The sequence below is a fragment of the Gavia stellata genome, chromosome 2 (genome assembly GCF_030936135.1).
Source record: "Gavia stellata isolate bGavSte3 chromosome 2, bGavSte3.hap2, whole genome shotgun sequence".
In the NCBI taxonomy this organism is placed as follows: Eukaryota; Metazoa; Chordata; class Aves; order Gaviiformes; family Gaviidae; genus Gavia; species Gavia stellata.
In genome coordinates this window covers 3,226,290-3,248,683 of record NC_082595.1, presented here as the reverse complement: position 1 = coordinate 3,248,683, position 22,394 = coordinate 3,226,290, and the positions used below count along the sequence as shown (strand labels likewise).

At 50.1% G+C, this 22,394-nt stretch overlaps 1 protein-coding gene across 1 annotated transcript in view; it reads right to left on the bottom strand.

Moving 5' to 3' along the window:
• GALNT14 (polypeptide N-acetylgalactosaminyltransferase 14) overlaps positions 1-22,394 on the bottom strand; it is a 99,978-nt gene that overhangs the window by 20,506 nt on the left and 57,078 nt on the right. The window contains exons 3-7 of the mRNA XM_059835489.1: positions 18,986-19,084; positions 9,577-9,644; positions 6,929-6,994; positions 4,757-4,878; positions 140-227 (exon numbers count right to left, since the gene is read on the bottom strand). Coding sequence (XP_059691472.1) covers positions 140-227; positions 4,757-4,878; positions 6,929-6,994; positions 9,577-9,644; positions 18,986-19,084 — 443 coding nt within the window. The remainder of the gene's footprint in view (positions 1-139; positions 228-4,756; positions 4,879-6,928; positions 6,995-9,576; positions 9,645-18,985; positions 19,085-22,394) is intronic.

The following is a 22,394-nucleotide window of genomic DNA, read 5'->3' as shown; positions in this document are numbered from 1 at the left end:
ACAGCCAGCGGGGAGCACTGAACAGTGCTAATGCACTCTTTGCAAGACAGCAGGAGCCAGCAATGTGGTGCAGAGCCACCGGTGCGTTCTCACACCACGGGATGGATGCCCACGGGGCATGCACGTGGCTTGGACTCACCTCCTCTGAGGTCCGAGGAAGCTGCCACGTAGGCAAAAGTGTCCAAGTTGATGATGTCAATAACGGGGCTGACCACTCGGGTGGGATCCTGGAAAGCAGAAGCAAAACGACCCATGACTTCAGATCACACCGCTCAAACTGGTCAAAGGATGCTCTAAAGTCCTGGAGGCACCAGGTGGCTGGAAATCTTGGTGTCATTCAGGTTTGTCGGGGACAAGTGCCCATCACTGCCACCTCCTCCTCCTCCTCAGCCATCACATCAGTTCAACCAAGGAATTAACGGAGCAGCACCAAGCGTCAGAGGTATTGCTGGGAGCCAGGGGCACGTTGGTGAGATAGGCTGGGAAGGCAGGCACCGTCTCTCCTGGGAAAGAGGACTGCATGCCGCTGGGCCGCTGAGCTAGCATCTCTCACCGGCTTTGGCTTCACCCACAGTCTTTCCCTCCACAGGCTGTGCCTGTACTCGGCGCCAAACTCACCTGGATGAAAAGCTCCGTCTGCCTTTTCAAATTCCCCTTTCACCTCCCTAAAATACGTTTTACTGGATTTCAGAAGTCAGGCAACAAACAGGCAGTTGAAATGACACGGGAAAACCACAGGCAGTCAAGCAGCTTAAATACACACATTTTTTAAATGTACAAACTATGGGGATACAGTTAAAGTTTTGTCAAAGGTGTGAAAGGGTTAAAAAAAAGACCCGAATTATTTTAAATAGTTGGCGGTGATTTAATTAACATCTTGTTATGGGCAAAGAGATTATACAAACAGTTATGAACACAAATATCTGCAGGAGGAAGAGACTCTGACAGCTTTGACTGGTCTCTTATCTCCCTTTTTCTTTTCAAAAATCCCAAACTCCAATTATAGCTCAAACTTCAAGCTTTTACTCTCGCCAGATCAAATAGTTTTTCACAGCCATGCAAAGGAAAGCATCTGAGCACACACGGGCTTGCTCTCTCGCTCAGAAAAGACTTTGTTTTAGAAATTAGTCCTAGCAAAGAAGTATGCAAATGCAGCTGTAGGAAGAAGCAACGAAAGGCCATGAGCTGGGAGCTGGACTAGAGCTCAGGTTTTCCAAATGAGTACAACAGATACTTGTTACAATGTCAAGTCACGTCCAAGCGTGATGAGCCTTTCAAACCCATCGTAGCTGCCGCATAGTGCCCCTTGGATGGCCGCAGCTCAGTATAACCAAGCATCCCTTAGTTGCTGAGGGTAGGGACAAGGCTTTAAGCAAAGCATCTGCTTCACCTGCCAAACACTGCTGAGAAAGGATCGTATCTAGTCATTTAAAACTTGCCCCTAAAGCGTCTTACTGGTGAGCACTTCTAACTAGCCCACACTCGTCCCCAGATCCAATTCCACACCTATACTCATTGCACAGCACAACTTCTCGCAAGAAAATCCCCTTTACCTCTTGGCTGAGTGTGTTACTGCAGAGTGCTAGCAGCTTTCAGCAGTGCAACCTTCTCCCCCCCTCACTTTCCCTGCCATGTCATGGAGACATTTATATTTACTCAGCTTTCATGAAGGTCTCTCTGACCCTCAGTAGAAAAGCACGGCACGCTCAAGAGCACAGCGCTGTTGCTATGATTTATTTTGGGTTGAGCACCAGATCTTATTATAGGCAGCTTCACCTTTCTGGTTTTTTGATACACTCCCGTGCCAGGGCACGTTAATAATAACAACACCCAACTCTCAATCCTCTTTCACATGAAATTCTCAAAAACCTGGGAATGCCTTTCTCCAATACACTTCTCAAACAAACCAAATTACGGAACTAAATCAACAGGGAAAACCTCTGAAAATGGTCCTGAAGACAACAGATACGTTTCAACCTTGGAAAAGGACCTTCATTCCAGCTTGTCTCCCAACCTCTACATCATGACCTTGTAATGGACAATGAAACAGGCCACGGTTGCTCCTCTGGCCCCACAGCAGCATCAGCCAAGGCGAGCGGGCCAGGCTGCCCCCCACCTGCCTCCCCCTGCCCCAGGAGAGCACCAAACTGGGGCCGGGATGCTTAAGCTGGAAGTGGGGGGTCACCATCCACTGGTTCATCCCAGTGTTATTTGCAAATTCAGTTTTGGGGCGAGCTCATTGACTCATGCTGTAAAAACGCCTTGGGCTGGATAAGTACATTTTTAGAACAGTTATTCAGTTGAAATGCACTGTTAATGGCTTTAGAGATATTTGTTCCGTAAGTAAAAACAAAAGCCCACGTACCCACACGCTCACAGCCATATGCTCACAAACACGCTGGTGCAAAACACCCGCGTTGCTGCCGCTCCCTGGGACACGCACACTCCCGGGCACGGCTCCGAGACCCCCTGGACCCCCTCTTCCCCCCCCACCCCTTCACTTGCTCTTAGACTTTCTAGTCCTGCTTCTTTCCAAACCCACATGCTGGGCATGCGCTGCCCACCCCTAAAAGGGACCGTGGGCCTGGGAGGGGAGATGCCATCGGCAGCCGTGAAAACTCGACGTGGGGCTCAAGGGGCACCTTCACGTGTGTGCATGATGGTGCGTGCAGGCTCTGTCATTTCTCACCACGGAAAGCTGCAGGAATGGTTGCTCTGGACAAGAAAAAAAGAAAAAGAGAAGCAACGTGCAGGGTGGCTGGTGGTGGCAAAAGCATCAGGTGTGCTTTGAGGCACTCACCGCTCCTTTGCTTGAAACTTAAATCACGCTAGCTCCAAGCAGACTTTTCTAGGAGCAAGGAGATGCTCTTTCTAGGTGGCTAAGCCTCACGGCAGCGGTCGGACAGGGAAGCCGGCTCTTTAGCACAGCCTGAAGGTGGCAGCAGTAACATTTCATACACTTCATTGATCAATATTTTAACCCTGATGGAAAGGATGGGTACGGTGGGCCTGGGAAGAAAGAAACGGAGGACCCGCTGCCTTTATCCCGCAGCTTTTGCGAGCAGTTAAAAAGCAAACAAGCAGGACCCCACTTGCTATGGAAGTCCCCCAGCACTTTTCATAGCAGGTCTCCCTTGCTGCCTTCAACTGGGCTGCAAGACACCGGGCAGAATGAGTGGAGCATGAGCAGCGGTACAAGCTTACCAACTGCCTTATTTCCAGCCAGAGAAAGATTTAACCCAGAAAGGCAAATAAAAAGAAGCACACAGAGGTGATGTTTGCATACGATGCTATATTCAGACCATGATGCAGTGAAACTCCTGTGGCGATATCGTACGTGGCATCCACATTCACCTACCCCCACCGGCACCAAATGTGGGGCACAGTCCCGGAGCTGCGTGGGAAAGCAGCTCTGCCTGCCCCCTTCTTGCTGCCATCGCTGCCCTTCTCCCGCCAAAACACATCAAAAGCTATGCCTGGAAAAAAGGCAATTGTTCTGGATACTCCTCACCAAAACACAGCAGGGCTTCGGCAGAGAACGGGGAATGCCTGTCTTAAAAAAGCTCAAAGGAACAACCAATGCAGTAAAGTTTAGTGGTGAATCCCACCCCGGGGCAGGCCAGCTACGAGGCTCGAGCGGGGCATCGTAGCACACGTTCTCATAATTCTACCGGAGCTGCGATCAATAATATAAAAAGGCCATTTTCATTATATAACCATTTATCAACAGCACTGTGGCCCAGCCTGCAAACCAAGGTTGGGACCTCTCCAGCGCTGGCTGTGCCGTGAGTGCCAGCAGCACCGACTGCCCTCGCCCACTGCGGCGGGACCTGAGCCGGTGCTGTGCCCCCTCTTCCCCCTGTCCCATCGCTGCTGCACACAGGGGACACGCAGCCCAGTCAACACAGCCGTCACGTAGGGAGGTGTGAAAAGCAGGACGCCTCGGATGAGGGGCACCATGAACACCAGCCGAGCAGGTTTCTCCATAACCCACTGCCTCGGCTTCCCCTTGCTCCTCAGCTGTCCTTATTTCAACATAATTCAGGAGTTTTAAAATCACTGAGTAATAAATACTAGCAATCGGGAGCCAGCAGTGTAGCAAGGGTGGAGGAACGAGGCACAGCGAAGGGAAAGGACCATGCGTCCGCGCCAGTGATGAAGGCTTCATCCCGTGCACTGTGCCAGCAGGTCACGAGCGCAAAGCTCCCTCTGACTCAAGTGACAAGGCGCCGGGAGACGCCGTGCGCACGTCTGGCGAGAGAGTCGCCGCCGGCGAAAGGCGAATGTCATTGTCTGCTCCGAAATCAGCAGAATTTAAATCCTATTAAATCAATTTATTAGCGCTTAATTTGCATGAAATTAAATTCGGCCCCTATTCAAGGAGCCGTCACTCCCTTAAATCATCAGCACTGAGCATTTTACATGAGTCTAATTAAAAACTCTGTAGGAGCACTGCCCACGTATTCCCCTTTCTCCACTCAACCTCTGCTTGCCGGTTAGAGCCCCACTGCCCCGGGAGGCACCTTGTCCCACCCACCCACCCACTCTCCCAGTCACAGAGACAACCCCAGCTGGCTGCTGGGTGGGGGAAGACCAGCAAAGGCAACTTTGCACCCCAAAAGCTCATCGCTTTCTTACTCGGGTGCCTGCATGCAGTTGGTTACGGTTGGGTGGTCATGCCCATTGAGAGGGAAGAGGAGGTGGACATCAGCGATGCGTCCCCTGAGGGTGGCCCTGGTCCCTCAGGAGCACTCACCTCTTTGATCCTCTGCAGCAGAGGGAGCAGCCAGTCCTTATTCACCTCACAGTGACTGTCGAGGAAGGTCAGGACTCCCGCTTGCGCCACATCTGCCCCTCGGATTCGGGACCGGATCAGACCTGTTCAGGGACACACCACGTCAGCTGCCACCCAGATGGCCGGGAAATGTCCCCGGGCTCCTCCAGTATGGTCTCCCGCACTTGCGCATCTCCTGGGTTTTGACCCATCTAAATCCCATTCAGATAAAACATGGTTTGGGTTCATTGCCTACTTCCCGGTGCTGCAAGGCATGCCAAACATTTCCCAAGGTCACCAAAGCAAATAAATGGCTCCACCAAGATCAATGATTTATGGCATTTATGCCAATCCTTAATTTGCGCAATTATTTCGGCTGTCACCTTCTGGGGCAAAACACGACTCAAAATGCTTTCATAACCCCCTGCAGGTAATAAATCTAACATAGATGTAAGTCAGTGGGGAAGGGGCCGGGGGTGTCGAGGGTGGGATCACCTCGTGCCAGAATTAGGCTTTTCTTGGACTGCTGACTCTTCCCTGCTGTGCCCCTTCCCGTGTCCCAGTGACCCCCAGATCTCTCTCCCACACTGGGGGCACTGCTGATCTGCAGCTCCATGGGAACACATTTTCCACCAAGGAGAGAGGGTCGGTCGGCTCTCAAGGTGCTAAGAACCCGCCCGGCTCATCAGGTCTCTGATGGTGAATTTAGAGTCCTTTGGAGCTGGAGGTGGATTGCTGTGTGCGTTTGTGAGAGAGAAAAATTAATAAAGAGGGAGGTTGTGGAAAACAGTTGCACGCATGGATTTCACACTAGACTCTTCAGCAAGATCACTGCTCTTAAAGATGCTCCATTCCTATTTATACAGGAGCCAACCGGTGTTCCAACACTCCTCCTGCCTGTGGCAGTGAACCGCAACATAAGAAAGGAGATGGTCCGCTGGCAAACAAGAGGACACGCAGGTTGCTCAAGGGGAGCAGAGCTTCTTGATGAAGAAGAAACAGTGGTAATACGAGGGAAGATAGGGGCAGATAAAGAGAGACAGAAGGGTTTCAGGGAGCAGCCACGCATCAAGTCCATGCAGAAGGAAGTCACTGACTTTCATATTAAAATTCCCTAGAGGAAAAGGGTCAAGGAACAGCCTCTGAGCAGGACGGAGAGGGACAGGAGAACAAAGCCTGGAGCAATCCAGCGTTTGCCAAGGTCACCTCCTGCAACGCAGCTTGTCACTGTATCTATCTCTGCAACTTCTAAGATCTTGTGGGTAGGCACGGTCTGCTGTACCCCAGCCCTCCCCAAATCCTGGCAGGTCCTGAGGGATACAGCTTCAGTGATGTGTTGAGGTAAGCCCTCCGGGCTGGGTTCCCAAATCCTGACTGCTTTATAGAGCACCAATACCTGCAGGTCCATTCCAAGTGCTGGGGGCGAGCACATGTGTACCTCCATAACGCAGGAGACAAAGGCGAGAAGGAGGCACAGGTCTCTAGAGACATCCCCCACCCTCCTGCCAAAGCAGGTACGTCTCTTATACCCATGGAGAGGTATACTGACAAACCCCCTCCGCTCCTCAATCTCCCCAACCCAACACATACCTGGACTCACACTTTCGATTTTCAGCAGGAAAAAACGTCTTTGTTTTTTGTTTTCCTAATACTGCAAAGCGGGACTTGAAAACACCTGCTCAGACTATGGGGAGCTGCAAAATGTCTCAAAAGGTTGCCAGCAGCAGCCCAGTAAGACATACTCCTCCATATATCCTCCATATAGCCCTTCTTAATTTTTCAAATATAATTAATTATTAAAAAAAAAAAATCAAATCCGCAGCAGCAGCAGGAGCAGATCTCCTGTCTTTCATTAGAGCAAACATCTTTAAAAATAAGACCTGGGGCTTTGTTTTGCCTGTTCTAATTTTCTGGCTAATAAGCTACAGCTGAGCCTCACTGGATATCTTAATAGTCCCATCTTTTTCAGCGAAAGATGGGATCCATTTCAAATCCCAGCTCTTTATCACATCTCCTTTTATCAGGGCCCCCCATCCCCAGGAGCCACTGACCTCCCTTGTCGCCCACTCCACTGAGGTCCCCCCCCAGCTCCATCACTCTCACAGCTCCCGAAATCTGGGCTTCCCACCTGGATCATGGGCAGGCAGCTCTTACCTTCTCGCCGTCCGTTCCGCAAGCACTTCACCTTGGGGAGCTTGCTCAACAAGCGGCAGTCATCAGCTTAGGAAACACAAAGGGAGGACACGTCACCCTCAGCGGGGCTCTGGCAGCAGAAATGGTCCTAGGGGAGATTGGGAGCTGGGAGAGGACCCGGCCCTGGACTGGCTGATGGCTTCTTAGGGCGATGGCACTGCTGGGGCACGACAGTCTTACCCCTCAGCTCACGCAGCATAAATCAGGACTGGCAGAGCAGCAGTTTTCATAAAACTAGCGGAAACCCAGCAGATTTACACTGAAAACAGCTGAATTATGCTGTAAATTCAGTGTAGAAGAGCCGTGGTTGGGGTCAGAGTGGGAGTTTTTGCGCATTAATGCAAATGACTATTTTTGGTAGCTGCAAAGCAACACATAAGCCATTTGATATATGTCTGTGTGGCGGGGCAGGAGCCTCCTGAGGTGGCCTGCGAGCTCTGAGCGAGGAGAAAGGGACGGTCAAAGAGAGCCCCATGGAGCATCCGAGGGCTCCTCATGCCTGGGGCAGCAGCTCCATGGGGCAGCGAGGCCCCGCAGCCACCCACACCCGTGCTGGGGAGGTCCTGCAATCCCACATGCAGTTGCTGCCATTGTTCTCACCCCGGTGCTCCTTGCTGCCCCAGCATCTCTCCTTACCCCGACTTCTCCCAGTAAGAGCTGGGTTTGCAGGCAGGCGCACCCATCACAGCCCCCTCTACCTCCGCACACCCACGCCGTGACCTCCGCAACCCCTTCGTGCCTCTCGCCACTTCTCTGCCTCTTCTTCCTCGGCACTATAAACACACACGCGCGTGCCCCATCCCCACCACCCACCCTGTGCGCCCACACGCATCTCTGAGTGCTTTCAAGCCCCTCCAGCAATCTTTGTTGACAAGAGACATCACCATACCAGTATCCCTAACAACTTGGGTACAGAGCTGCGTTGCTCTGCGCACACCGGGGGAGCAGAGGTGGTAGGGGTGGGCTACGGACCTACGATGGAAATTTGCTGGGAAGAGCGGGGAACCACGTGCAGAACGACTGCATCCCAGCGAATAAAAATGTCAACGGACGGACAGAGGGGAGAAATGAGACACAACTAGGCACGAGATAAAAGCACCGATTGCATGGGGTGGGTTGCGGGGAAAAAACTGACCGTGTGTGTATAGCGTATTATGCAAATACATGTATTTTATGTAAATGCATGCAGACTGGATGCCAGCAGGCTCAGACTATCACAGGCAAGGAGATGTAAGACAGCTGAGAAGCACTGATTTCTCATAGCCGAGGGGCCGCTCTAAGTTACACGGGAAACAGGCTCCCCCCTGGTGCCCTGGGATGAGTTTAAACCCAGCCCTGCTCCTTCTCCCGACTCACGCCATCCGGCGCGCTGCAACAGGGGAGCCACATTTCCACAAGCCCTTCTCCTTTCAGGAAGGCAAGCGCTTTCTCTATTTATCCGAATAATGAGCATTTACTTTCTCCGCCCTTCAAAAAGCCGGCTCTGCTGCACGCCAGGGCAGCTCGAGTCCTTGCACCCGCTCCGTTTCTCCACCGCAGGTGCCCTGCGGGTCCCCAGGCTTGCCTAGCCCGGCCCCCCATGCGCTGGCGTTGCTCCAGCGCTCGCCATAATCCCTGCAACCCCTTCCCCTGGCCTCAGCAACTCCCCAGGGAGGCATCGATGCCAAGAAGTGGGTCTCCTGTGTAATCTGTCCCTAATACTCTCCAAGGCAGTGCCTATTTATAACGTCCAAGACCAAAGCATAGATCCTTTTTTGTTTGTTTGTTTTTAAACCTCTCTGGCTTTGTTTTCACATTTCCTAGTAAATGGCTACATTTTGCAGCTCCTTGAAATGTAAGTGCCACAGACCGCTCAGACTATGTGTATTTTATCATCCTTTTTATGCCTGAGACTTTTTTTAGCACTTGCTCTCAGCAGCTGGATCTTCCACTAGTCCATCTCACTGGGCAAGGTCTTTAGCTGGGGTAGTTCCCTGGGAGCCCCTGGGGCTTCAGCTACCAGCTTTTGCTGGAGATCAAACCTATTGATTTCACCTGAGTCACGCTATTAACCAGGAGAGAGGATGTGGGCTGTGGCATACAGCGCTATTTATGGTGCGTCTCAGAAATGGGCAGTCCATGCGGGAAATCCTCTTCACATGGGTGAAAAAAAAAAAAAAAAAAAAATCAATCAAGAGTTGCTGACCACCTACGTAAACATATGCAGAACATATGCATACATCAGGAGGGTCAGACTATCATTATCCTGTGCCATTCCAGTGGTGCAACCCAGAATTGCTGCTGGCTGCAGCTGAAAGTCAGATTAAACACAGCACAGCTGCAAAAGGATACAACAGGGTAAGGACTGGATTCATGTCTACTGGGCGTAAAAATAACTTGCCATGCACTTTTGTTGTATTATTTTCATGAGAAGAGGTTTGATCATTTGGAATTTGAATTCTCCATGCAACGACGCAAACCTGGCACAGTGGGGTTTGCTCTCCACACCTACAGAGCTTTAAATTTCCTTCCACTTCAACAAACTCTTCCCCCCTCTCTGCGTAAATCCCAGCCTCTCACAGTCTCTTTCACTTTGGCCCCTCGCTTTTAACATAGAAAGGGTCACTTACGATCATCACTGAAGTCATCCACTAGTATGATTTCATGGACGAGGTGCACTGGGGTGCGGTTCAGCACGCTAAAGAATGAAGAGAGAAAATCCATGACAGTGCTTGACCAACTCAACAACCCAGCAAACGGGGCGGGGAAGCCTAGGAACCGATCCCTGCCAAAGCATCGAAGACCAGACTTGGATTTCCAGAAAGGATATACTAGATAAGACCCAGAAACCACCACCCACCCACCCCCCCAGTAACCTACGGTGCCCAGCTATCAGCTCCCTGTAGCCTGATCTCAGAGCCAAGCGCCCAGTGTTCCCGGGAAATAGCTAAGATTCACCCTCGCCACCTTTGCGAGCAAAAGCGGAGCACCACGTAAAGCCAGGAGAACCAGGCTTTTCAGCAACGTGCGCATCGCACCAAGTTTCCTAACGGGGCTTACAGCAAAGCTGCCATCACCCCACCACCTCTCCCAGGGCTAATAATACGCTGTCTGCCAACAGTGGGGCCAACACAGAGAAAATTACCCAGCTCAAACCCATCTTTACAGAGCTCACAGCCATGGCAGGATAGCTCCTGTTTTTATCCGTGAGCTGATTGCATTTCAGAGACTGCCAAGAGGATAAGAGCAGGGTTGGAGCCCGCCTATTTAATGAAAAAGAAGGGTTGGAGGATGTGGTTCACAGCTCCCTCCAGGTGGACAGACACTGTGAAACGCGGCTGAAAGCTACAATCTTCCCTTAATTATGCCACCAAGGGTTTTTTAATTATTATTATTATCTTAAAGTCTAGACCTGTTCTTCCCCTTTCTTGCACGGCGCAGAGGTCGGTAGAATTACACGTGCATAAAATCCTGCCCCATCAAAGGGTCAAGGCTGACTTCTTCAAGCAGAAACCCCAGGGCGTCCCAAAAATCTCCTAAGGGCTTCACATGGGCTTTGATAACACCAGTTGGGTGGCATGGGCCATTCCAGAATTTAAACTCCGTTGCCTTCATCCTGAGCGTGGTTCCTTTTTCAAACAGGATTTAAAAGCTCCCCAAATCTCATGCCTGAATCTGCCTTCTGGTCTGGGTTAGGAAAAACCTTCAAACCTACTGCTGGCATAAGAGGACAGACACCCCTTGAAGGCCCTGACACCTCCAGATCCTTATCGACACGTTTCCCCAGCCTCTCAGACTCCCAAAGCTCTGGCAAAAAGCTTGGAAGTCTGGAAAACCACATCCCTGGCCCAGACCCCAGTCAAGAGGGCTCCGAAGGGCAGGATCCCTGGGGAACCAACATGCCCGGGTGCCACCGGCCCAGCTGGCAGGAACCCAGAGGGGTCTCACAGCATCACCCACAGATATCCAAGGACATTCATCCAAAAGGCTGCACTTCTCTGATGAAACCTTCTTGACAAAAAACCGCAAGCCCACCTGCCCAGGAGGGCCTGGAGTATCTGTACCTATTGCCAGGTGCCAGCACTCACCAGGTGCTGGAATGACAACCCAAGAGAGAGAGAAAGAGTTGAGCCAGATTTTTTTGGAAGGAGAACAGGACATCCCAAGGCAGATGCTTGACATGAATCCTCCCGCCATGTTTTGGGTTGGTTTCCCCCCTCCCCCCTGCAGAAATCCTGAAAAAAAGAGGGTTTTATCTCAGACCAGAGCGGGTAAGGCTAGCACCTCCCTTGTGGAGCTCCTCAACATCACGAGGCATTGTGGAACATGGTTTAATGGGCATGGTGGTGTTAGTTGATGGTTGGACTTGATGACCTTACAGGTCTTTTCCAACCTTAATGGTTCTGTGATTCTGTGATCACTTCCAAGCCCATAATTACTTTCCCTGGAAACACAATCCCAGCCTCCTCCAGTTTCAGGATCTTGGCAAAAGCCACGATTCCCCCCCCACTTCAGATGTTTTGCATGTTAAGGTTGGGGTGGGGAGGAGAAGGCGGCCTCTGTCCCCTAAGCAACAGTCATAGCAGGAGCCCTAACAGCCAAGAGCTGCTGCGGCCACCCCAGCATCGCTAAGGCTTGCACCAAGCAGGGTTGACAACACCGCCTCGCCAACGCCCGCAGCCTGCACATAGTATTAGAAAAAGTGGCTGAACGCCCCTCCTCCCGCTGAGGCACATGGAGCAATTTAGATGTGCTGTTCCCACCTGTCAAGTGTTTTTTAATTATTATTATTAATAGGTTTGTTATTTTTAACAAAATCCCCATACGCGAGAGCTGAGTTCAGCAAATTACTGCAGCCGAGCGTCAGTATGGAGAGACAGGAGAGCAATATCATGCTCAGTGGAATATTTAACAAGCGCTGATTGCCTGGAAACCTAACTTGGTGAAACCTGCAGGAAAGAAGCAGACTTGTAAAAAAGCCAAGAAAATAAATAAATAACCCGCCGAGAGCGGGAGAGGAGGAGGCAGTGGGCAACTTGAATATTCAAAGCCTGCCTCCGCCCAACCTCCCCTATAGATTCGCCTGCCAGAAGTGCAATGCAGGGCTTAAATCTACAGGAAGGGGGTCACAAAGAGGCTGATTCTGCTTTTGCTGGTACCAGCAAGAATAACTCAACCTAAACCACTGCACTGGGCTGTAGACTCAGCAGCAGTACTCAGTGACTTGGAGGAATTCCCCCCAGGGCACCTCTTCTGGAAGAAAATCCAGCATGGACCGTTTTCAAGGCGCTGGGCTGGGGAGATGTGCAGCCCAGTCTTGGCTCAGCTGCAGGCTCCTGCTGTTCCCAGGTCAAGCCTTTTGCTGCCAACTCTGTGCCTTGGCTTGCCACCCTGTGAATCAGGGAAGATGTCCCCTGAATGCCATCTGTGGGATGCAGAGGGTTGACCAGAGCAAGGGGGCCTTGGCAAGGCTGACAAGGGATGGACCTCTCCAAGGCTTGCCCCAGCTCCATCAACCATCATCCTTCCATGGGGTTAATGGCAGACACCACCACGGGTGACGCAGCATCCCCCAGCTCCGAAAGCAGCCTCACGCAGCACCATCACAGCCCTCTCCCATCACTTCCCTTGTGGGACTCTCCCACGGCGTGACACTATCCCAAATCCCAACTGAACAAAGCCCTGGTGAAGGTGGTCCAAAGGCTGAATCTACCACGGCTCCAAGGGACCTGATGTCCACTGATTTCAGCAGGCTTCAAGCTCATTATTGCTCTTGTGAATCTGTGCAGACACCTGCAAGCCCCAAAATCACTGCTAAGCTAAAGGCCACTTGATACAGGCACAAGGAGATCCGCAGCAAAGGCTGCAACACCGCAACTGCGGCGCGCTTCCCAACATGGCTGAGAGCAAGCGCGCCGGCTTTTCAGCAGAGCCAAATTCACGTCTCCAATGCATTTTCTACCTGTGCTCTCTTAATCACACGATAACGCACCCATGCCGCTGGAAACTCCCTCAGGGAAGACGGGAAACAGGGGCACTGAATACGGCACATTTTCAACATTATGGGGATTTTTTTTTCAGAGAGACTATAAAAGCACTTTTAAAAATTCAAAGGCAGCTTTTCTATTACTTGTGCCTTTGCTCAGCTTTGATTTTTTTTTTATACTTTCTTTATGTGTGTGCATGGCTCTTTTTCCTTTTATATGGGTAAAATCAGAAGACAATATTACAGTGCTTTGAAGTCCCCCTGTTATTTGTAGAATTTTTTCCCTGAAATCAATCATGGGTAGATATACTGCCGCGATGGGCGTATTTTAACAAATCAAAACAGCTTTTAAGTTCTGTTGAGCCAGAGATCACAACACTTTCTCCTTTAAATCACCGAAAGACCTATTACCATCGAAATGAAAACTCATGCCTCTAGTCAACCCCATAAGACCAGATTCGCTGCTGAATTATCTTGAAAAGTTAATGCTGAAATTTTCTTTCTTTCAATGGATTTAGCAGACGTAACCACGGAGAATTTCACCTTAAATTTTCATCATAAGGTCCTTCTTTCATCCTCCTCAACAATTTGTTGGGACCCTTTTCCACCTACCCAAAGGTAAGCACTGGATTCAACAATTTCACCTCCAAATAAATACCAGTGCAAAAGTCACCCTGACATGCAAGACTTGGAAAATGTTTGCAGGGAGGAGTTCAGATCTTCTGACCAAAGGTCGGTATGTTTTTGGTCATCACCCAGAATACCAGTTGCTTTAGAGAGGTGACTGCGGACATCGATCCTCGGGAACTCACTAATTCTCTCCATGGCAACATAGTGGGACTTGTTAGGGGAAAAAAAACCCCCAAACTTCAGGAATATAATAAGTCGAAAGGGACAAGGGTCACAATTATCGAAATCAGACCGAGACCATGGAGAGAAAATGCCCGCCAAAATGAACCGCTTCAACAACCCAAAATGGCTAATTATGTAGGAAGACAGACATCACACCAAGAATAACCATAATGAGCTTTGATTACACTGCAGCTTTCGCATTTTATTCTTTCAAATACCCACCAAGCTCTTTGAAATTCAAGAGTTCTCTTATGTTAACATCAAAAGGTAAAAGCGCATTGAGGGCTGTGTACTTAGTCACCGCGAGAGATGATTAGCAAATTAAGAAAAAAACGTCCAGGGTTTAAGCAAAAAGCAGAGAAAATAAAAAGAAATAAAGAAATAGTCAGCACAAAGTGCTAATTATACAGTTTCTGCGCAACACCTGGCTTCTTTAATCAGGCTCATTTCAGTTATGGCACAGACTCTATACGGTGCTGCCGCTGCCTAAGGAAGGAGGCAGGCGGCTGTGTCATTTCCCCGCCTCGGATGTGTCTGGATGCAGACAAGGTAGCGGCACAAGGGGAAGGTGCGAGGTGCTGGCTGTCCAGAACGTCACTTCTCTTACTTACAAGCATTGGAAAATGAAAGGCATGATATTCTCCCAGCTAATTAGTGATCTAAATAGTTGATGTGGTATTTGCAGCACTCGCATCAGGACTTTTGCCAAAGGATGTGTTTTGGTTTGTCAGCGAGAGGTAAATTATTAAATCTCCTTATTCCTGTTCTGAGCTCCCCAGCTGAAAGTTTGAAGAATAAATAAATAAAGACCACTCAGCAGATTAAATGGGACTGTCTCACCCTCTGCCAGGCAGGTTGTCGGCACAACAGCCTCCTTCGCTCCTCTCCTGCCCAGCCTGCGCCCGCACTGACCAGCCATCAAGCTCCCAAAATTGCCTTGCTGGAGAAAGATGGTCTCTGATGGTCCGGGAGCGGAGCATCACCCCAGGCTGCCTGCAGTTCTGCCTCCCCCAGCCCTGCCTTCAGGACCGGCAGCGTTTCCCAACCACTCCCAGGGATGCTCCCAGGGATGGGGCATGCACCCAGCCTTGCTCCCGGTGGACCCTGGCAGGGGATGCCACACCGCATCGAGTCCTGAAAGCACGACTGCCCACCCAGCTGTGGCTGCATCTCGGCATGTGAGCGTGTTGATGCCTGCAGAGGAGGGATGGGAAGGGAAGAGGATGATATTCCCATAAACAAGGCATGGATTAGATCCCCCTAACCACACGGGATTACGCGATGGGGAGGCACCCATCGCTGTTGAGAGCCCCAGCACCCAGCCCGGCCCCAACTGACGAGGAGCGCGTCTTTCCCGGCCACGCTGCTCCTTCTCCTCCAGTGACTGGTGTTTGTTTTTTTTTTTGTTAATGGTTGGACTTGATGATCTTACAGGTCTTTTCCAACCTTAGTGATTCTGTGACTGCTATGGCCTCGGGGACACCCTTAAGCTCTCCTTCTGGAAGAGCTGGGCAATGAGCTGGATTCCCTTAAATCCAGGCTAGCATAGGATGGGAAGAGAGGAAAGGAGAAATTGTATATTTTTTTTTAAAAAAAAACATGCCTCTGTATTGCTTATTCTCTCCCTTGCTCCTGCCTTCCCTCCTTGGGTTTACTCACACCCCTGTACTGTTGGAGACTCTCACCATCTTTAACACACTGAGCCTTGGAGCTTGAAACATGTGAAACCGAACCATGGGGGGATAAGAAATTTGCCCAAGGTCATTCAAAAAGTGAGTGGCTAAAAAAACAACCCAATGGCAGTTTCTTCACTGTCTGCACAATAAAAAAAAAAGGATTTGAAAAAAAAAATCTCAAGAGCTACTTTGCTATTCACCATCTCCTCTTTTCTGGCCTCTTCTCCCCTTTTCTATTTCTCTTTCTCACAACACCCATCCCCTACTACCTGGACACTTGTACGCATTCACAAGCATAGTTACATACACATTTATAAATGCTGACTACATCATTTGCAGAGATTTGGGCATTCGATTAATTTTGCTTTTCTTTTTTTTTTTTCCCTCTTTTTCTTCCAGCTGGCAAACGGTCAGAGAAAAGATCATGAAACTTTTAAATTAATTCATTATTCAACACAGTCCACTAACTTTTCTCAATAGCTCTGACAACGCAAATTGTTCATAAACGAACTGTCACAAACGCTCGCAATGTGGCTTGCGTAAGGGCTGCTGCGGAGGTCACGTACTGGTGCCTCCACTTCACGGGTCAGAGCACTCGCATCCTCGCCAAGAGCCGAACGCACCACGCTGAGCCTGCGATACAGCTCAGCCTCAGCACTCGATGAGCATCACAGCTCCTAGGAAAAGCGTAGGAATAGCAAAAATCCCTCCTGCTCGTCATGTACGTGGTCTCTTTGCAAGAGCTGATTTCCTCCTCTGCTATAGGGTTCCTTCACCAGCATTTCCCTCTGCCACCCCTCTGTGGGTCCTGTAAGAAGCGCTCCCTTTGGGGGGCCGGTGCCCCATCACTCCATGGCTTTGGACACTGCCCCTTTGCCCTCTTTCTTGCTCCTGCCCCAGCAGTTAACTGAGAACATTCATTTTGCAATGAGTCTGGGAAACCCAACTTGTTGGAACTCCAGAAGCCAGGTTTGCAACCCAAAATCTTCCACCAGCCACAGACAAATCACCTCTCTGTTCCTCAGTCTGTCCATCTGTCAACTGGGTTATACCAAGAGCACACCCTGGAGATGCACTGGGGAGAAGAGGGTAGAAGACCTGCCCATTTTACTCACCGCCGTGCTCAAAGCGCTTGGACACACTTGGCCACAGACTGCTCCAAAAGGCACAAAGCAGTGTCAGGAGGACAGAGTTTGTTTTGAACGGCCATGGAAAATGATCCATGTTGTTACAGCCACCGTGGGATGGAGTTATCTGGAAGATCTAATTAAACTAAGTATTTACCAAGCAAGGGGGAAAAAAACCAAAGCAGTCAGAAGGCACAGCATATTAACCTACAGAGGCTGAAGAGGCAGATGAGCTCTCAGCTGGGTCCAAAAACAGCCAGGGAAGTGGCAATACGTGCACAATCATCGCCGGAGAGGAGCAGAGCAGGAGCCACATCACCAGCACAACTTGCCACCCAGGGCTGGTACACCCAGGGCCAGTAGGATCAAAGCAAGTCTCTAAGTACTGCATCCAGGAGGAAAATGGTGAACCCTGAGGCCCAGAGGCCACCTTCAAACCATAGGGACCAGAAAGAGGGTCAGCTCAGGAAAGGTCAGGATCTCAGCCCAGGGAGAGGCAGGGGAGATGGGGACCCAAGGCTGTCGTCTCGGTTCCTCGCTGCCCGAGCTTGCCTCTACAGTGCAGCTCAGCAGGATGCTCCGCAGGGCTCTGGCACTCTTTGGAGATCAGCCTACAGGAAAGAGGGCTCAGAAGGGGCCCCAGAGCTGGGGAAAACCTCCTCACAGACAGAACACAAGTGCTGGAATTGCTGGGGCATTCAAGTGGAGAGGAGCAGTGCACAAGGGCAAAGCTGGGGTGGAAATCACATGCAACCGGGTAAGGAAGGCAGTAAAGCCAACTAATCAAGTCAAGCAAAGAAAAGAAGAGGAACAAGGAAGAAAGTCTTTTTATAGCTGGAAATCAGAAACTTCAGAGGACAATATCTTAGAGGAAGAAGGAAAATTTCAAACTACTTGTATTTCTAACCACACCATCATTGCAATGAACGGTTCTCTAATGAAGCCAGATATGGGCGATCCAGGCATAAGAGCCATACCATGGGTCTAACATCTCTCATGTGACAACATCACACATGAGCATACCTGCCAGGACAGCCAAGTGCTGAGTTATGGGGATAAATGAGATTAAAGTCCATCCCTGCACTTTACAAGTTATAAGCATCCTGTATTTCAGGGGCTAGAGGACTGCACTTGGCTTTGCCTTGCCATCTCTGTTACAGTGGGTTCTGGAGAATGGTAAACCTATGCAAGGCACTGTAAAGATAAAAGAGAAGGCTCAGGATCAAGGAGGTGGTACACAGCACCAAGTGTCAGCGCTATGCACACCCGAAATCCATGCACCATAGAGAGAGAAAGTGGAGGTAGATTATTAAGTGTGAAGTGAAGGAGATGGGATTGGGCACGAAACCACAAAGCAAAGCAGAAATTCAATTTCAGGACTGTCAAACTCACTTGTGGCACTGGGTGCGTTCACCTGAGGAAGGATGCCGTTTTCAGAGAAGAGTCCAGCGAGGACGTGATGGTGAACAGGGTACAGCTGAAGTCTCCCCCCAGCCAGCAACCCCAGTCTGACCAGTACCGATGATGGCAAAGGGTCCCTGGGGATGCCAGGGTTTAACTGACAAGGCTTGCAGTAGGGCACAAACCTTCACTATGTGGGCATGAAACACACCTGCAAAGCACTTATTACTGGCACAGAGCAGAGCACATCCAACCCTCGCTACAGAGGAACCCACCAGCTGAGACCTGGACATAGACCCCTCAAAGGCCACTAAATCTTCCTAGAAGAAAACTTGCAGATTCAAGGCACACATTGGGATTAAATGCTGATTTCAAAAACCTGTGGTGAAAATGAAGCCTTTAGTCTATCCACTACAGCAAAACACAGCCAAGAACAAACCAACAAATGAAGGGATGGCCACATGCCCAGAGCGCTCCACCGTGTATCCAGAGGAGTACAGAAACCATCCTTGAAAATCTAGTCTGCATGTGAACCATCAGGGCTTCTCAATTAGCAAGCCTTTCTGGCACTCGATGGGTCACGGGAGAAGCTCAAACAGCAGTGCCGGAGCAGACATCTGCAGAATAATAGCCATCCCTAGAGGACTGGGACAAAATACAGCCGAGCACTGATACCCAGCTGGATATAACACCTCTTATCCCAGACTCTGTCTCATCTTCTGCCGCTCCCCCGAGAGTGCCCGGTGCTAGACCCTGCAAAGGGAGCACAGCTACTTACTTTCCTGAGCACCCCACCGTAAAACCTACTTCTCAGAGACCAGATTTCACGCTCATTTCTCCTGGTAATCATTTGAGACTGTAGCTGGTAGGTCCAGTCCCGTTGCTGTGGTGAGTGCAGAGAGATTCTGCCTTTTATCCGTGAAAACATCTAGCCCACTCCCCCTTTTTTAAGAGCATTTATAAATATGAGCATTTCCAGCAAACCAGGAGCTCTTACCTCCGAATCGTCCTTAGCAGGGTGGACCTGGCCTCGTTGTGGAAGGTGATGATGACACTGGTTGGTGGGAGGTCCTGGCGATAGTGTAAAGTCGTACACCTGGGGAGGAAGAAAGAGGAAAAGGATGTTCAGGTGCTGAAATTCAAAGTGGGAGATCACTTCATTACCACAGAGTCCATCAGTAGATGGTCCTCCAGCCACTATGGGGGGAAAAAAAAAAAAAAGAAAAAAAAGAGTTTTGCTGTGTGAATCCTTTCTGAAGGAGTCCAGAAACTGCCAAGTAAGTCACTGAGGATTAAAGCAGCAAAGATAATCCTCACTGACGTTAGCATGATGGGACCAGGACCGGGTCCTTCACGCCAAAGGTAAGGCACAGGTGAGGTGCTTGCAGCAGGCCAGCTGCAAGTCTTACGCTGCCTCGGCGGCTCTGTGAGCTTCATGGGGCTTTCGGTGTCATTCCAGAAATACTGGGTTATCATGCGGAGGTTTTTTTTCTTTCTTAAATTAAGGCAGCGACCTGAGCACTCTCGCACCCCCCTGGCCGGTGGCACCAGCAGAGGTAAGAGCATCATTGCAGCTCCAGCATCATTGTGGCTCCAGCTCCGAGCAGCCGGCTGCAAGGTACGCCAAGTCCTGTTTCTAAATTGATCGGTTCCTTCTTCATTCTGCCTCTAATGGCATAACCTGACTACAGGGAAGATTGGGATTTAACACTTTCCAAGCCAGCCTGCAGAAGGTGAAAACCCACAAGTGCAACCACAGCCCCTGCTGCCTCCTTCCCAGGAGGAAACGGCGTAGACTCTGTAATTACTTTGACCTTTAGCTGATGAAATTTGTGGCTTTTATAGACCGACGCCAACATATTCCTAGCTGACGAAATCCAGATACACCTTTTACAGCTGTGCTGCTCTTTCCAGGTCCCTGTCAGCCCCTGTGATGGCCTTAAGGTGACACACCAGTGGCAGGAGGGCACCCCATGCCCAGCCTGAGGAGCTCCTCATCACTGCCATCATGCCCCTTCCCACCCACATGCAACTCGCCTGCTCTTGTGTCGCTGCCCAGGTGCTACCACTACCATCCTCAAATAAAGCAGGGAAGAGAACTGAGCAACCACTCTTTCAAGAAACCATCAGTTTGCTCCCCCAAAGCTCTGGACCACGGTATCTGCAAGGTGGCGTACGAACAGACGGAAAAATTAAGGTGGGGATGGGGAGGAGAAAGCAAGCCAAATATTGCTGGTTTATCCTATCAGCAGGGCACGTTGTGCCTTCAAAAATGCCAAAATGCTTGAGATAGTCTTTTTAATGAGGTCTTTCACCTTTTCATTTTGAAATCGCATTTATGATTATTTACAAAGTGACCTAAATGAAAGGAAAAAAGAGTGCGCAACAGGTGAAATAATTCCAAAGATAAGAAAAAAAATGACATCTTGGGTGGGACAAAATATTTGCAAGCTCACGCTAAATCGGTTGCTGCTTCTCTCACCAAAACCTTCCCCAAATCCTGCCTCAACTTGACCAAAGCAGATTTCTCATTACCACCCTGTTCTTTCAGCATAGTCACCAACCCCAAAAATTCATCATTCAACCAACTCTAATTCTAGGTCCATCCTCAAAGGACACTAAAGTTGAACGGCCACTCCGCATGCAGGAGAAAATTCAGCGACATTGCCCTGTGCGACAACACCCTCATTCATCAAAGTTACATCTCAGGGATGCTAAAAGCAGAGGGTTTCTGAATTACTAAACAGCACTGGGCCGTGCCCTGAGCTGCTCGACTGGGTCACTGCGGCCGCTCGCATCATCCAGTAACCCACTTCAACTGAGCTTTCCCAACCTGATATGATGGGAAAGAAGCTGCTGCGGCTGCTGCTCAGCACCTGGTTTGCCCCGCTCAGGCTCAGCTCTCGCTTGCTTTGCGGAGCCGCGGAGACAGACTAGGACGATTGCTCTCCCTGTGCTATTTATACACCATTGTCTCCTAACCGTTCGCAGATGCGTGTCCTTCCCCCCGCTTCCAGCGCGGTATCAGGAGGGGTGTGTGGAGCAAACAAGGGAAGCTATTTCTGGAAAAGAATGAAAGAGGGTGGAAAATACAAAGTTATCAATACTTTACTTATGTTATTACAACAGTTAAGAAGCTAATAAATAAAGCCGCAGCGGACGCGTGCTGTATCACCCACCAGTGGGAGTGCCAGGGGTATCGCACGCTGGCTGAGCCTGCCAGCGCTGTGACAAAGGCTCCTCGTGCGTGACAACAACTTGATTTTAAAACTCCAGATGTCTACGCACCTGATCAGCCTAATTAGACAACGTGCATGAGGAAGACACTGAAACATCGTATAGGAGCACCTCCAGAGCTTGGTCACCGGCTCTGTGACTCACCCCCGACTTCTGTCCGATGCGGCTCATCGCATCCCAAAGACGGGACTGATGACCACACTGCCGCTATGGAGCGGGCAGGGACCTGGCAGCACCCCCCAGCCTTGCTTCGCCTCTGTGACCCACACGGCACCGCAGGTGGGACTCACCTCCCCAAAAACCAGCCCACAAAGGGTTAGACTGAGCTTCTGCATCTGCCAGGGCTCCTCCGGGGTCCCTGTGTGGCCCTGACTCTGCCCTTGCCCAGGATTTTTCCCCCGGGCCCTTCCTTCAGGAGCCCTCCCAAACTTTCCTCCAGCTGATCCCTTTTTTTTTTTCCTTCCCCCCACAGTGTAACTGCAGCTAAACATCCTGGCTCCTCAGAAGGCAGATTTCAGTTTAAGTTGTTGACTACAAGTGTTTTTTTGGCACTTGCTTGGGTAATAAAAACCACAGCTTGGAAAAGCATTAAATCCAGCATGTCCAGAATTATTTTGTGTGACAATTACATCTGGGGTAATTTCAATTTAATACCTCACTGCAAGTGAAAATTGCAGCATGCAGCCCTAAAATTGCTGTAATAATGAAAATAAACCCACTAAGAGCTGCCTGTGCTACCTCCGGCTGTCACTGGATAAACGTTTTGCGCTGCTTATGGTATTTCATAGGTCACCCAATTGCCAACAAGAAAAAAACCAAAAACACCCACAACATTTGCAGGAAACCAATGAAAGTTTGAGGGTTTGGGTTTTTTTAGATTGTTCCAAAAAAAAAAAAGTAATAACTGCATTGCTTGTATTTGCAGTGTGTTGAACCTCACTGGCTGAAGTCCTTTAAAGTTCCATGCTCGAAACCTTGCGGCAGGACTGGGGAGCAATCTTCGCACAGCAAGCGCTGGCAGGAATGCTGCCAGGCTGAACTGCCTGCAACGTTCAACGTGGGCTGCTCCACCAGCTCACAGCATCTGGGGGGCCAGAAGAAGACAGAAGCTAGGCTGGCCTGCCCTAAAAACCCCAGAGAGAGCATCCAGTCGGAGAAACAGTTATTAT